This window comes from Homalodisca vitripennis, chromosome 6 (assembly GCF_021130785.1).
Source record: "Homalodisca vitripennis isolate AUS2020 chromosome 6, UT_GWSS_2.1, whole genome shotgun sequence".
NCBI classification, from domain to species: Eukaryota; Metazoa; Arthropoda; class Insecta; order Hemiptera; family Cicadellidae; genus Homalodisca; species Homalodisca vitripennis.
The window spans coordinates 66,597,414-66,614,975 of NC_060212.1; the positions used below are offsets into that span (position 1 = coordinate 66,597,414).

The following is a 17,562-nucleotide window of genomic DNA, read 5'->3' on the forward strand; positions in this document are numbered from 1 at the left end:
CGCTTGCAAGGTGGCAATTGATAAGTCAACCGTTGTGATTGGTTGGTGAGTGTACAGTAAACAGCTGATTCGGGAAACAATGGTTCATTGGTCTGTCACTGTACGTGAATATTTTAATTCAGTAAGGAATGGTATTGTAGGCAATAGGCCGCAGAAAGAGATATAGAATTAATGTCGTATATACAGTTTAGTAAATAAAGGCAAATATAGAGTATAAATTGCCCAAAAAATATATACATAATTATTATTAAATAAAAGTAGCCTTTTCATATTAGGCAATAAAAAACAAGTTATTTAATGCAATAATACTTAACAGTTCTCAAACATTGAATATTCCAGCATCCAAAATTCATTAACCGTTTTCGTTGCAAGTGTCGTTTCCTGATTGAATTTGGTCCGTTCCGAGGCGTACTATGACTTCTTTTTGCAGTTTAAAAGATTTTCTAGAGAATAAGGAGCAAGCCCATTACTCAAACCCCCAACCTGGAGGACCAGGTGATTTTTGTAAGGTTGTCTTCCCCTAGCCTTTAGGGTCCATTTCCTCAACTACAAGGCAGCAGCTTTGCTAGTTTTGGTTCTGCCCGGGTATTTTATTTCCCCGGTACCCGCCATATCTGGTGAGCATTCCCCTATCCACCACCCGGGGAGGCGGCCGATGGGAGACTAGCAACTCCACACGGGTAATAGAAGTGTTTAACTAAACACTACTGAGTTTAATAGAAAACTATGAATAAAAATAAAAAGTAAACCGCAAACAAATACTTCATAGCAATTTGATCATATCGACGGTTGTGACTGAAAGCAAATTTTGATTGTATTTTACACTGAAGAAGGTCAATTTTGTTTAAATAAACCCATTAATAATTGCTTTCATTAATTTGAAATAAACCACTGTTGGAATCTTCACGTACAACAAAAGTTTTCATTCCTTATTGGGTTGTCTTGGAACCGCAAATCTCCGTTCGCACACCCAAAACAGACGATAAGGAAGCGAGTCTCCACGGAACGTGGATAGCTTGCTCAGATTCACTTAGTTATCATTCATTCACTTTAGAAATTCACCACCAACACAGAGTAGAAAAAGATATAAAATGTTCAACCAAGATAAGAACCTTCTGTAAAAAAACAATATTGGCCAGACGAATTTAAAAATAGAAAAAACACATTACTACAATTAACCTAAAAATTTCTGTCGTATGTCTCAGGTGCACCTGGATAAATAAATAAAATTTGGAACAGCCATAATTTAAAACAATAACTGCTAATTCCACCCGGTATCCTTCGGATAAGGGCGGGCTTCTAATGAAAACCAAGAAATAAGGTTAAATAGCACTTCAACTAAACTTAAAAACTAAATAAAAAAATATAAAATATATTAACTGGCGACAATAGCAAATAAATAAATTGAACAAATAAATAAATAACAAATAGCAGGATATCACAGATTTTGACTAGTGGTGTTCAGGTGTGGAGGCCAGTTTTCCAGCAGAGCAGGAAAACCCTGGAAATTGTCTGCGACCACTTATGATGAGAGAGCAGCAGGAGGCAAGTGTTCCCCTCCTGGACCTCGTCAGTGTGAAACAGCAACTTAAGCCACCATGTTAGTGGTAAAATAAAAGAAAAATTGACAAATATAATTAAAAAAATACAAAACTGTATTACACGTTTCCACTGACATGTAAGAATTTAGAAGTTATTTGCCACTCTGAAGAGGATGTGCAGAGCGCTCTCAAACAGTACTGTCAGTGCTTTCTGCAGCCACGACGAACAACACTTACAATACTATATAAATACACAACATATATAAATACACAATATGAGCCGGGGATAACTGGGCTCAATTCGTAGAACCGGTTCAGTCTGTAGAGTACTGTTAGTGCTTATCTCTATGACTAATACCGATAAGATGGCCTGTCAATATTATTGTAATTATTATAGAATATATTTTCGAGATTTAACAAATGACTATTGGTTTCCAAAGACGACTGAGGAATATGAAAAAATGTTTTCATCACTATTGATTTCGATAAAATCAAGATAGATATCAATCATAAATTTATGTTTATTTAGAGGAAAAGACCCAATATTTCTTAGAATTTTTAATATATAAATTAAATTGCTACAAGTTTGACAGGGTAACAAAATTTTTTGAAGGTGTTAGTAATGTTTTAATAAAATAAAATATTTAAATGTGACTACATGCGACAAACGAATTTAGCCGGAAAGGCTCAACTTTAGGAAACACCCTTGTTCACATGTTTATCACAGGATGGCAGCAATTATAGTTGAGGTTTTGATTGCACAGTGTTGGTACCATAAACCAATTTTAATTTAAAGGAGGCGGCGACTATGCAAAAAATTCAGCTCTTTTATATCCCATTATAATATACTCTAAATAACATATTTCAACAGTTGGCTGAATTCAAAGAGAATTAGTCTTGAATTTATTTAATAAATATAAGGATTAAAAATGCCGGCCATTTAAAGTTTGAAAAGTAATGTTTATTATGAATCGTAAAACAAAATAAAAGTGTTATAGAATTCTAAAATAATTTAATATTATATTTTTCCTAGATAATGTTTTTGGAAAGGTTATCCCAATACCGACTGTTAAATATTACTTAGTATTATAAACCAACAAGTAATTTTGAACCCATAACTGCTGGTATTTCTTGCCATTTAAAACCAAATTAATGCATACATAATGAATACACATCGGTTGTATAAGTTCTTTAGCCTGACTCGACTAATAAAATATTCACAGTTTAGCCATTCGCATTTATTTCCATCTATCCAACGTAAACAAAAGTGGCGATTTCTTTAAATATCCCAGGAATTTTAGTGCAATTGATCCGAACTTTTTTCATATAAAGTGTAACAATTTTTGGGCTGTAACAATAGGAATACCTCATTTATAAGATTGTTTGTTTCAAGATAATGGTCGTACACTATTTTTTAAAATTGTACAACAATGAATTTTAGTGATAATATTTATAATTTATCTTAACATAATTTGACTGATTCAAACAAAATACAACAAGCTATCATTTTTTTAAATACGTTTATATAGTTATGCATACAATGATTTTTACCTTAAAATATTTAAACGCTATGGACATTATAAATATTTAAAGGATATTAGTATATTTAAATACTTAATTTTATAGTAGTCAGTATTGTTCAAAGTAACCGTTATAACTAATTAACTATTACGTAAACGGTTAGACACTTCAGGATGACAGTCATACCTGAAGTCTAGTTTTCTTCCGGCTAAGCTGAAGGTCTTAATCTTATAGTATAAGTGCGATAATACTCACTGACCCAAAAGAGTCCAATCAGTATCACTATCTCGATTATTAACAGGACACCGCCTATCAATGCACTTCCATAGATGGCTGAAACAAACTGTCAATGAACAAAAAGGAATTTGTTTCTTTGTTGTGTTAAGTATTGCAAAGATTATAACTAATAAGCTGTGACGGTTGAAGTGTACGATCTAATTTCTTGATGTTATGTTTGCTTCTGTGGTTTGAAACAATAAATGTGTGTAGAATTAAACGAGACAGGATGTAAAATATTTAGAGTTTTTACAGATAAAGAAAAGGAAAAAAAGATGAAACTGCAACTTAAAAATTTATTTATATTCCAGTTCCAGTTACATTCCATTTGATGGCCATAACAGGGTCAAGGCCGTATTACAATATTTGAAGTACAGGGTGGGGCAGCGTAATTTCCTCTTTTAATGTGCGTTATTTAGTTGGATGGTGTTATAGCGGAGCGCTAGCTGTCTCATTCAAAAGGCTGGAATATAAAGTTTTGTCCTGGCACAGTTCAGTCGCCATCATGCGTTGGAACAGTGAGAAGTGTGCGTTTGCCGTTGAGGCCTTCGTTTTGAGTTGATATTAAGTGCTCGAAACCTAGAGCGCTTTTCGCAATTGCTTTAATTTAGCCCCGTTGGCCCCTGTTACAGACCGAAAATCAATTAATTGTTATGTGGGTTACTAAGTTTAGAAAAACTTCAAATGCGATAAAACAAAGAACTGGGGTCTCACGGCCCTTTATATCACCTAAGAACATTGAGGCAGTGAGAGCTTCAATGTTGCAATTACCACGGCATTCAGCGAGCAAACATGCGTCTGCCCTTAGACTTTCCAATCAGTCTGTGAGGAGAATTCTCCGTAAATACCTACATTTCCATCTATACAAGATGGCGATTGTGCAGGAACTTTCAGAACGTGATTAAAGTAATCGGAGGTAAGCGTGTGATGTTCTTATGGACGTCGTTCCTGAGGACGCTATTGTGTTTTTTAGTGACGAATCCCATTTTCATTTGTGTGGGTCCGTTAATAAACAAAACATGCGCTACTGGGCTGACAACAATCCTCGATAATAACATGAAAGGCATTTGCATTCACCTAAAGTGACAGTGTGGTGTAAAATTTTCTCATCTGCAATTATTGGTCCCTGGTTCTTTGAGGATAGTTAAAACGCAGTGACAGTGAATTCAGGCCGGTATGTAAATATATTACAGGAATTATTTTCCCATGGCTAGTTGAGTTGGATTTGGGGGGTATTTGGTTCCAGCAAGATGGTGCAACGGCACACATTGCAAGAGAATCGATGGCTGTTTTGAGGGAACACTTCCCAGAACGCCTTATCTCAATCAGGGGCGATTTGCAATGGCTAGCTAAAAAATTGCAATGCAATGGCTCCCGATTTGTCTCCTTGTCATGTTTTCTATGGGGTTTTTTTAAATCCCGTGTTTATTTGAACTGCCCAAGGACCCTTTAAGATTTAAGGAAAAAGATCCAGGAAGAAATTACCAAAATAACGCCTGCTATGCTTGCAATGTTAATGCCAAACACCAGAAATCGGTATACTCTGTGTATCCAGAATGGCGGACGTCACCTACCTGATTTACTCTTCACAACTCCATAAAACAAAACTTTATGTATGTACATACTGACTCATACAATGCGTTCTATTAAGTTTAACAAAGGAAGTTGTGCTGCCCCACCCTGTACCTAAAATACATAATTATTTGAACCAGGACGGTTTTGTAACGTTAATAAGAAACCTGCAAATCAATTAACCAATCACACGGCTAACTTTTGCTTGCTCAATGGGGCAAACGATATTTTTTTGTAATAACTACTTTTATACTGGCAACCTAATAAACTTTGTCTTTTATAGTTTTTGCTCATAAATGAGTGTATTTTACTCTGAGATGTGTTAGTATGTGGTCGAAAATACTTATTCAGTATTAAAAACTGAAAAATGTTATGGAACTCATATGATAAACTTAAAAATAATAAACAAAGCCAGTTTCCAGTTATATTATTTTATTTCAGGAATATTTCGAGAAAAAGATGTTAAAATAGGCACTTGCGAGTCATTTGATCCAAACCTCTCAATCAAAATTTTCAGCTGGCTTGGGGAAACTTCTAGATTAAGCAAAGCCTCAAGCGCCGCTTCTTCCTGGCAATAGCTCCAAAGCACCATAAACCCGTAGAAGTAGAACACTGAAAGTTAACACGTCTGATAAATAACATTCACATGTTTATTTGCAGCTATTTATTGGCGATAGTTAGGTTTGGAAGGATAACATTTCTTTGAATTTCTTAGTCAACTTCATATGTTACAATACATGAAATATTACGTTTGAAGGATATTTCTCTAGCCTTTCCCATCCCTTGTCATAACTTTTAGTCTAAACTCTATGACCATTTAATATTCATAACCTACACCCTTAGAAACCTATCGGGACTTCTTAAAACTATATCACTGTCCATCCGTATGAGCAATAATCCTTGAGATAAAGGTCATACATACTAGAAATTTGATACGTATGAATAAAGCTATTGGCTTTGGGGCTACAAAGCAGTCAATCCATTGGTGTATCCATGTGCGTGGTAACTCTCAATAGAAACTTTCTACTGACTAGAAACTTAGTACATATGAATAAAGCTATTGGCTTTGGGGCTAGAGAGAAGTCAATCCATTGGTGTATCCATGTGCGTGGTAACTCTCAATAGAAACATTCTACTGACTAGAAACTTAGTACATATGAATAAAGCTATTGACTTTGATGCAGTATATCCGTCTGTTTGTCGATCTTCGTGATAACTCTCAATAGAAACTTTCTACTGACTAGAAACTTAGTACATATGAATAAAGCTATTGACTTTGATGCAGTATATCCGTCTGTTTGTCGATCTTCGTGGTAACTCTCAATAGAAACTTTCTACTGACTAGAAACTTAGTACATATGAATAAAGCTATTGACTTTGATGCAGTATATCCGTCTGTTTGTCGATCTTCGTGATAACTCTTGATGGAAAGATCCTAGAGACATGAAACTTGGTTTACAAATACATCTGACCTCAAGATGAAATTTAATGATTTTAGGATCGAAAGGACACAATCATTACACCTTAATGAATGACACCTTATTAATGGTTTTTTATTTTCTTGGACAAAGGGAAGTCGGTCCTCTGTCTACCGACTATGGGATAACTCTTTCATCAAAATGTACCGTGTACTTCGAATCTTCAGTTTGGCGGATAATTGCTGTTTAGAAATTATTCAGCGAGCTTCTATGTTTTTAGATTAAAAGTATGATCTTTATTACTGTAATACCGTTAAGTATGAGATGTTTTAGTTTATTATGTATACATATAATCAATAAAAAGAAGTACTTATTACCTAAAATCAGCTTCCAGTTATTTAGGAATTCTATAATCAAATTATCTACTCATATTCCCACATACTCTACGTGTTACTTAATTAATTTTAACTGTGCATCCAAACGCATAGGGATTTCTTTTTAAAATGTATTTTTGGGCGTATTTAAGCGATGAAATAAAATAGTACGAGATTTTTTAAGAATAACAGTATAAAAAACTAAGTAGCTAAAATAATTGTAAACGCTGCTGTCAATACTGCAGGCTCTTCAGCATACATCTAATGAGTAACACGTAACAAATCACGGTGAGCTGCAAACTATTCTTGGAAATTTATGGTATAAAATATAAGGTATTTTAACAAAGCAGAATATAAGATTTTATACAAGGATCATATAAGTTAGATACGAGAGCTTCTATTTAAAAAAATAAGAAGCCGATTAAATTATTTTAACTTTACTTACACATTCACTACAGACCGCAGATTTGCGCGATAAATCGAAAGATGTTAAGTATGGGAGAGAGATGTATCATTCGGGGGGAGTTAGCTGTTAATAGAAAGTGCACCATCTCAGATTGGATTGCAACAATACATTTTTTTTGAGACAAACTTCAAGCGGTAACCTTATTTTTACTGTAACCTTAACATAGCCAAATCTTCCTACAATCATCATCGGACACATTGCTTCTAAAATAAGCACACTTACAGCATGAGTGGAATCTATTTTTCTTGTATGTCTGTTTACAAATGGATGTTGGTCTTATGCTTAGTTCGTATATTTTCACGTGTAAGTTCACAGTAACACGTAAGCACCAAACGAATTATATGCTGAGATCTCCAGCGCCAAGTCGCAATTACAATTTTTATTATTTTTTGACATACCATAGAACGAGGCATTTAAAGTTTATTTTGAGAGAAAACATCTGTACACGGAATTTATAAATACTTGCTTTACAAATTAGGTATAGAAAATGTAATATGGTTCAATTACTCATGCATTATTAATAAACGTTAAAAAGCACCTCTTCGTCTGCAGTTTGTTTCAGACGGTGAAAGGATTGTAAATAACACAAGATTGATCCCGACATTTTATATTATAGAGTGGTATAGGAAAGCACTTATCAAAATAACAAACAACAACAATGCAAATCGTTTTGAGTAAAACTAATAGAGATCGATTTAGTTTGACTAATATTCATAAGATTGCAGCATCAACTAGACAAGAATCTTCGACTCATTTTCGACCTAATTAGTACCCCCAAATAACAAATTAATAACTAACTTTATGTACTAGCAGTCGTCTAAATATCAAGAGGCGATAATTTGAAAACATTTAGTCTTCAAGATTCTTGGATCATTGGAAATATTTTAATAAATTACCAATAATTAATTTAGTTTTGCGAGAACTTTCAGAATCAAGAATTCCATCGTCAAGCAATTTTACAAAATTATTGGAATATGTGTTGTAATTCACTGGTAATATGAGATTAAATCTTGCTTGGTGTTGTGCACAAAAATACTATTCCACGATTTATATTATCGATGTGGCTTTTAAACAAATAAAGATAGAGACCATGGTAAAAATATCAATATCAGTTCATCCTATACAAGGATGATCGCATGAATCCAATGTGTTTATGTAACACGTAACATTAATACTCTAGTACTGATGTAACCACATGGGCTGTTATGGGTTAAATGGGAGATTACTGTCCATGTGAACCAGTGTTGCCACAGACCACGTGGTGGACACAATAATCGTCATGATACTGTGTGCACCACGTTTGTTATCCTCACATTAATTGGATTGTGATATAGGGTCGGTCTAATCACTAAAACGTCCTAACCATATGGAAACCAATAACTGGAACTAACTATCTCTTATATTATAGTAATATATGAGGGAACAGCAATGGGGAAGACATTTAGGATGTGTACGTGTTCAAGTATATTAAGTTTTAGAGAAAATATGTAAATATACAAACAATATATCTTTTTACTAAACAAATCTTAAAATCAATAAAGGTGCGGGTATTGTTCTTGAAATAAAAAAAAACAGACTAAACAGTTTAAATTTGTTCAACTTCAAAATGTATCAGAAGTTGTTTTTAATGATTATTCCTTTTCATTTATTAAACTTTACTCTTAAAACTAAAAACATGTTCCGGTATACTCTTAAAGTAAACGGCCACAACTAATAGTAATTGTACAATGTAATCATTTTTTAATTTACATCTTTTATATCTTCCTGAGTTTTAGGTCGTTTAATTTCTGCACCTATTGACCGTCAGAAATTTATTTAGACATCCCAGAGAATAAAACTATATTTTGCTACTTAAATTATAGAAAGGGTGCAGAATTCAACCGCGTGTAATACCTTCAAATTAGTTCTAAGGTTCGGTCACCGCTACACAACTCCATCATAGTGTATCAAAATCAGACTCTAATTTTAATAATAATGAACACTTAAATAAAAAGGACCAAGGTAATATTTGTATAGAGGTATATTAGGGCTGGTCTCTAAATAGCCGATTATATTCCTGATATAAGTTGACAATTCTTGTTGATTCGTATTTAATTACGCTAGTATATACCATGCAATGGGAACTTTTGAAAATCTGTTGAAAAATAAAATAATGAAATATTTTTTATTCAAGATGTTGTTAGGAGTTAAAGGGGAGAGTGACTAGCTGAGGAAATGTATAAATAAATTTATTTCATGAGGAGAAATTATGACTACATAGCCCCACGACAGCGTACTCCTACAGAGCCACTTGTCTTTAAATAGAGTAGATTGGTGTTTTTTCTATTCGGTCTTGAGAAATTCACTATAATGATTAAAATGTCTTACTTATTTTTACAGAAAGTCATTATTGAAACTAATATAATAAATGGTATTTCCCCCTTCGGAAACCAACATTGAGGTATCTTAGAGCGTAGGGCACTTATTAAATTAATTTGATTCTTAATCAACATTAGAATTTTAACAACAAAAAATAATATTATTAGTTGATTCCTAGTGCTGATAGTAGTATCAGTAGTTTACTCATGTACACAATAAGGTTTCTTGTTGCATTAGACAGCTTTTAATGAAGTGCTGTATGGTTTTCTACATCACATCTTGTTTACTAGTAGAAATATAAAATAGAGGACTATTGCTCTGTAAAATTTTCTGTAATGGAAATGTTAACAGGCAGTTAACTGTTATGATTTAACTGGCATTCCTTTTACAGTTCATTAGCTATTTTCCCATTCAGTGCCAAATGCACTCTTATAATAGCTGTAAAATATATAAATTATACGTACACGTAATAAGGAACATCGCAATAAATGAACTTTCCATAACCATCATCACAGCTGAAACCATCCGGATCACGGAACATATCAAGAACAAGATTGAAGCTACCTGGACGATCCTGTATCTGTCCTGCAAAACAAGATTTATTGAATATCACGTATAACACTACTGGGTTGCTCGTTTAATATTATGAAACATTTTCATTGTTGTCATTTCCAACACTGTGTACTCAGTGGCACCAAGTACCTCAATACATTTAGAAAAAAATGCTAGAGACGACATAATTAAAAGTAATGAACCTGACTGAATTCATTAAAATTGGGTGGCTTATTATCAATGCTTAGCTCTCAATCCCTACCTGATTCAGACCGTTGAAGATATATTTTTAATCAGTATGTCGCTGTTTTTGTAACATTTATTAATCATTATACTGTATGTTACAAATTAACAATTCAAACTCGTTGAAGGAGCTGTATTAAAAATAAAATAATTAACCTATATATTAATATTAAACTTGAAAAGAACCCATACAAAAACGTATTTACTGCTCCTTTAGGTATATTTTCATGGATCATTGCCTTTTAAAATCAATGCAATGAAATAACTTAAGGGAAATCTCTTCAAAATTATACAATACAAAATTTTATTTAACTAGCCACTACTGAGTTTTCTAGAAAAATATAAATAAAATTAAACGTAAAGCGTAAACAAATACTTCATAGCTGACATTAGATAAAAATTTATAAAGAACAAAAAGCTAAATTGTAAATTAATCATATCGACGGTTATAACAGAAAGAAAATGCTGATTATATTTCAATCTAAAAGCAGTTAATTTTGTTTTAACCTATTATTAATTGTTTTTAATAATTTGAAATATTATAACACTGTCGGAATCTTTAGGTACAACAACAGTTTTCAGACCTTATTGGGTTGTCTGGAGAGAACTGTGAAGGCTTATCTCTATGACTAATACCAATAAGATGTTAATATTATTAGAATAGGTTTTGGAGGATTAGTTTCTGAAAGCTTTTAAAGCTAAAACAATATTTGCGTCTTTTAAAATAAATTTCTGTGGATAAAAAGTATTTCACATATTTTCGAGATTTTAAAAATGATGATTGGGTTTTGAAAACATCTTTGGTTTCCGAAGATAACTGAGGAATATGAAAAACAGTTATTATCACGGTTTTGATTTCGCTAAGTCCAGAATAGATATCAATCACAAATTTATGTTCATTTTAGAGGAAAAGACCCGATATTTCTTAGCATTTATCAGTATAACTTTAACTGCTACAACTTTGATAAGGTAACAAAATTTTTTGAAGGTTTTAGTAATGTTTTAATATAATTAAATAATTACATGTGACTAAATGTGACATACAAATTTAGCTGGAAAGGCTTAAATTTAGGAAATACCCTTATTGATACGTTTACCACAGGATGGCAGCAATTATAGTTGAGGTGTTAATTGCATAGTGTTGGTACCATAAACCAGATTTAATTTAAAGAAGGCGGTGATTATTTAAAAAATCAGCTCTTTTATATCCAATTATAGACTCTATATAACACATTTTAACCGTTACCTTTATTCAAAGAGCTTTAGTCTCAAAATGCTTAGGATTCAAAATGCCGGCCGTTTAAAGTTTGGAAAATAATGTATATTATGAATCGTAAAACAATATCACAAGTTTTACAGTATTCTAATAGTTTGATATTAAATATTTTCAAGATAATACTTTTGAAAAAGCTATCCCGACAGCGACCGTTAAATATTACTTAGTATTATAAAGCAACAAGTAATTTTGAACCCATAACTGCTGGTATTTCTAGCCATTAGAAACGAAATAAATGCACACATAATATATACACAATGGTTATATAAGTTCTTTAGCCTGACTCACCTAATAAAATATTGACAGTTTAGCCATTCGTATTTATTCCGGTTTCTCCAACGTAAACAAAAGTGGCAATTTCTTTAAATTTTCCGGGAGTTTTAGTGCAATTTATCCTAAATTTTTCATATAAATTGTAATAATATTTGGGCTGCAACAATAGGAATCATATATATATATATATATATATATATATATATATATATATATATATATATGATTCTTTAGAGTTAGAATAATAAATTGTTAACTAAAACCCTTTTAAAATTCTTAGAGAGTTAGAGGTTAATGTTCACACTGAGGATGGTTTATACCGAAACACGTGTCTGAAATAAAAGAATTTTAAAAGGGTTTTAGTTTACAATTTATTATTCTAACATAAAGATAGCCCTATAATGTGGAGTTCATAACATATGATTCTTTGTTTAAAGATAACGATCGAACGCTATTTTTAGAAAATTATATAACATTGAATTTTAATGGTAATATTTAAAATGTATTCTAATTTAATTTTACTTAATCAAACAAAATAAAACGAGCTGACATTTTTATAACTACGTGTATAAAGTTATGAATACAATTATTTTTCCCTTATGAGATTTCACCGTTATGGAAATTATAAATATTTAATGGGATATTGGTATATTTAAATACTTAATTTTGTAGTATTTAGTATTGTTTAAATTAAACATTCTAACTAATAAACTAATAATTTATCAGTTAGACACTTCAGGATGACAGACATACCTGAAATCTAGTTTTTTCCGGCTAATCGGAAGAGATAATCTTATAGTTATAAGTATAATACTCACAATGTTACTCAGAGGATAATACTCACTGACCCAAAAGAGTCCAATCAGAATCACTATCCCAATTATTAACAGGACACCGCTTATAAATGCACTTCCATAGATCGCTGAAACAAACTGTCAATGAACAAAAAGAATTTGCTTCTTTGTTGTTTTAAGTATTAAAAAGCTATCAAAAAATGCGAGAATTGAAGTGTACGATCTAACTTCTCGATTTCATGTTTGCTTCTGTGGTTTGGAACAATAAATGTGTAGAATTAAACGAGACAGGATGTGAAATATTTAGGGGTTTTACCGATAAAGAAATGAAAAAAGCGGCTGAACATTAATACAAATGTATTTATTTTTTCATTTTCACGTTGCTGTCATAGCTACTTATAGGACCAAGTATTAGTTAGTCTTCCAGATATTGTGTGGACTCACAGACCTATTCACAAACAGAAGTTAAAGTGTTCCATTCTCTCAGGTTTAAGTAAATAGCAAGCAGCTGGTTAAATTAATATATTTGATGTATAGATCCGTGTTTAGATATATTTCTGGAATTGGTATCAGAGCTGTTAAAATTATTAAAGATATATACAACATACTATGAAATACAATTACATCAATAAAAGCTTTTCATAATGACTGTCTAAATTGTTATATTTATATACTCTGTTATAAAATTGCAAACAATATGCAAGTGCCATAAATAGTTTTTAAAACTACTAATGTCAATCGGACACGGATCTTTTGACATTTATACATAGATTTTAAAATTACATAAGATTTGCAAAACGTAAAATAAATATTCTAAAAATGATTAAAAATATTAACGACTTAGGATACAAAATAGGTATACTAAATTGAGTTCTAATAGAAATAATATATGGATTTTTCATATAATCAAACACATTTTTACTCTGAATGTAATCAAACAATGCTTTACTTAAATGTTTATTAAAAATCTGACACTCTAATGAATTTGGGTTTAAATTATATCTGCCTCTATTAATCGTGTATGCAAATCTTTATCTCATTTTTTTTAATGAAATTATATTATTTGCCTAAACTTTAATTGCCTTACGATGAATTGAAAACGACTCCGATTTACAAATTGTTCTTACTTACCATAAGACAGTTGAAATTTCCAATCAAGGTTCCGATCGTCTGCCTCATCCAGCAAGTAAACGGTTCCCAGAAAATTTGAGACCTATAAATGAAACAAAAGGTTGCATAAGGGTAATTAAACAACAATATAATTTATCTATTTCTCTAGCAAATTTAGGTTCCCAAGGTACCGGTTAGTTACGAGAAACAATGTAATGTTTATGCCTCAAGTTTTATCGTATCTTTGGGGAACAATAAAGGAAAAATAAATGACTAATATCAGTATATTGAAAAAGATTTTAAGCTACTTCTGAAATTTAGTTTTGCCTAATAGAATGAGAATTTACGGGTATGTTATAAATGTCTCTGGAGGACGTGCTATGCTTAAAATCAGGGTTTCCCAGAAACACCCAACAAAGGCTACCTTTTGAAACGTTGACTCAGAAAAATATGTCTCACGTATACCAAGATAAAGTAATATACCAAAACACGTTGATATTTTCAGTGACTTGCCCTTTTATGTGAATTCTATGGGGAAGAAGAACTCCTTAAGATCAATCCAAGAGCCTTTGTCCACATTTTTATAATCATTGTTTCTCACTTCATCTCAGGTAGACTTGTTTTAAAGTCCTCAACAAAATCACTTACGTCATGATTCTGTTAATCTTGTTTAAACCTCTTCACTCTTCTACTCACGTGTTCACTGCTTTGTATGTGTTGAGTACTTACTTGGAAAGCCTTTAAATTCTCGAAGACAACCTCTGAGCCAACACAGATATTATTTATCGCTTGTCTTTAGAGTTCTTGTTTTACGAAGATTCATCAATGAAGATCACAATAATTATAAAGATCTGTCCAAGGATACTGTATACAGTGTTGATCTCAAGTTCCATTTTAATATAGTTCCATAAGTTTATGTAATATAGTTGCAATTTTCGAATTTATCAATTTATAGGTCTGCGTTTATAAACAAGGTGTAACCCGCGGATTCGCAAGACATTTTCAACATAGAGGGTGTAGCCTTCATAGTTAAATCAGCTATGATATAATGTGATAAAGCTACATGATAGTTTTCAAACGCTGAAGTAATAAAGGTTGGATAGTATTTTGTTTTTGCACTCTGCATTGCACAACTGATACAGTACTATGTATTTATTATTTTTAAAATTTAATTATAAACAAAGTTTTTCTGCATCGTTGCTGTTTAGTGCCAGCTAACAATGAACTACTTGTCATAATTATCTACATTATTTTCCCAACTTCTTAAATATTTCATGACACTTTTCCTACTTTTCTGGAGTTCAACATGTATATTTAAAAAAAGTAATTAGTGGTTCCAGACTTCTCGAGAATAGCGCTTAGTAACTCATTTCTATTTATACGATAAAATATTTGATTTATTACCGTTTTAATAAGAAAAGGAAACCCCTTAGTTTATGATGAAATATACCATAAATAATAAATAATCTAAATCATTAATCGGCAGCACCTAATAGTATACGCAAGGAATGGTAGTTTAAGATTGAATATTCAATATCACTTACCACAATGTAACATCCAATTAAAAAGGATCCAACGGGAAGTGAAAAAAACCAGCAGCATTTAGTGGTAAGTTTATCTACCATACTTGACTTACCCTGAAATCAAGCACAGAAGATTAGTTTGTGGTTTTACAATAATTTAACAGAATTAAAAAGTTTTTTGAATTTCATTATTGAACAAATTTGAATCATGGATGAACTATATGGCACTTTCTTATATTTTACTAGCGTACAAATCTATTTTAAAAAATAGACAAACATAGGTAAACAAACCATTTTTACAATTAATATTTAATTCTTTCCTTGCCTTTGTTAGCTGATGCAAATTGAACGTTAGTTGCAAACACAATCATAATTTTATTGTTTTGGAGGTTATATTTTTACGCTAAGAATATTATTTTAATGAATTACATTTAAAGCGACTACATGCTAACAGACTAAACCCATTTGCAGTTTTATTTTTTATTGATAGTTAGTGTAAGTTCTACTTATGTAATTAAAATGTTAAAACATAATATGTTGATTCTGTTTTACTTTTATGATTAGAAGGTATAGTATGAAAAGACTAGTAAATATAAATGGATACGTTTATATTTCATACCAACTTCCATAGGTATTTTTGAATATTTATTAGTAGGAATAAAGGAAAGCCCTAAATATGTCCTTCCTGCATTGATTTTCTTGTCAGTGTCCCACCCTCGCTGGAGTTTGTGATATGTTGTTTATTGTCCTGCATATGTGCAGTTACATTGCTTGTTTTATTATTTTCAGTCTGAACTTCATGCTGTGAATGAACCAGTCAGATATGACGCGAAGTTTTTTAATGACAATCACCACAACTTTGTATTTGGAACATTTGTATTTAAAACATTATCTATTGCTATTTTCGACTATGGTGGCAAATTATCGGAAACTCTAGTTCCCTTCAAAATCCTCCCATCGTAAAAAATAAACTTCAAAGAAATAAAAAAAGAATTATGTCAACATAAATCGTGATAAGTTTAATAGATAACATCTTTAGCGCGGTCTGTTTTTTACTTCATTAATTGTCAAGAAAATATAATGCATTCTCTGTTAAAGTTCTGTCATTACTTAACCTTTAAATTACCTTTTAAAATACATAACTATTATACGGTGTGTTTTGTTGAAAAATAACTTACGACATAGAATAACGTAACTATTGTGGTCTAAATTTGGTTATTGCAGTAAGTTTACACTTGTATATCATTCTTGTTATGAGGAGGGTATTAATGCGCAAGTATTAATATATATGATTATTCTATTTCAGTTCTTTCTTGTTTATATTTAGTTAGTTCAATTATTTAATTTTGTAAATATTTATACACTATTAATAAATTGTTATCTCAAGAAGTATGCTGAAGACATACGAAAATTCATAAAGAGTTTGCCAATATTAGGTTTTTCACACACACACACACACACACACACACACACACACACACACACACACACACACGCGCGCGCGCGCGCGCGTGTGTGTTTTAATAATATTTTATACTGCGAATAAACAGAAATATTTTTAATAATTTATTTAAAACTATCTGCCAGCGGGTAGATAGTATGCTGTTTGAAACCTGATTAAAATTCTAATAGTAGCCTAAAATAAGACGTGGCAATATAGAAAAAAACCGTACCTGTATATTTGTATTGTTGAAAGAGAATAATTGTATTGAGAGTTGGCATTTCCCCTTATCCCTGGAGTTAGTTACATCAGTCTATTACTAACAGACGTGACAGTAAAAGAACATTTTATGATTAACTCTCTTTTCGACTTATAATTGTATAGTTGTTTAGATACAATATTATTTGTGCATTATATTTTTCAAGGTTTGTCATAGTTACCTGTTAGATCACTCTGTGTAGAAAATGTATACGTGACATTCAATAAATAGGTAATAAATAAGTAAACCAACAGATTTACCTTAGAACTTCACGAGTAATGACTCCTTACGTCCTGTTTTTTTAAATTTACTTGTAATGTCACCGGCTGAAATTCATCTTCATTTTAGATCAAGAAGCAAGAAAGTCAATTATACTAGGGAGTATAATAATGTCGTTAGATTTAGGTTATATTGTTTTGATAAATAATAAACAAACTGACGCGTGATGCTCTACAGCGTCGTAAATATATTCGTTTAATTGACACATGTTTAAATACTATTTCGGCTCAGCTGGATTAAATTCATAACAATTTTAAAATGGTGTGAAACTTACCTGTATTATAAC

At 31.6% G+C, this 17,562-nt stretch overlaps 1 protein-coding gene across 5 annotated transcripts; it reads right to left on the minus strand.

The window, feature by feature from the left end:
• Window positions 1-5,325: 5,325 nt before the first annotated feature.
• On the minus strand, window positions 5,326-17,440 carry LOC124365213. 5 transcript variants are annotated; one of them, XM_046821175.1, is made up of 6 exons: window positions 17,258-17,440; window positions 15,319-15,411; window positions 13,796-13,877; window positions 12,719-12,792; window positions 9,991-10,106; window positions 5,326-5,522 (listed from the first exon to the last, which is right to left on the minus strand). In XM_046821175.1, the coding sequence occupies exons 2-6, from the start codon at window positions 15,397-15,399 to the stop codon at window positions 5,462-5,464; spliced, it is 414 nt and encodes a 137-aa protein (XP_046677131.1). In that variant the 5' UTR covers window positions 15,400-15,411; window positions 17,258-17,440; the 3' UTR covers window positions 5,326-5,461. The 5 variants fall into 5 exon arrangements, with proteins under 5 accessions (XP_046677131.1, XP_046677129.1, XP_046677130.1 ...); XM_046821173.1 differs by having other exon boundaries at window positions 9,991-10,111; XM_046821174.1 differs by having other exon boundaries at window positions 9,991-10,111; window positions 12,715-12,792.
• Between the last annotated feature and the right edge of the window lie 122 nt (window positions 17,441-17,562).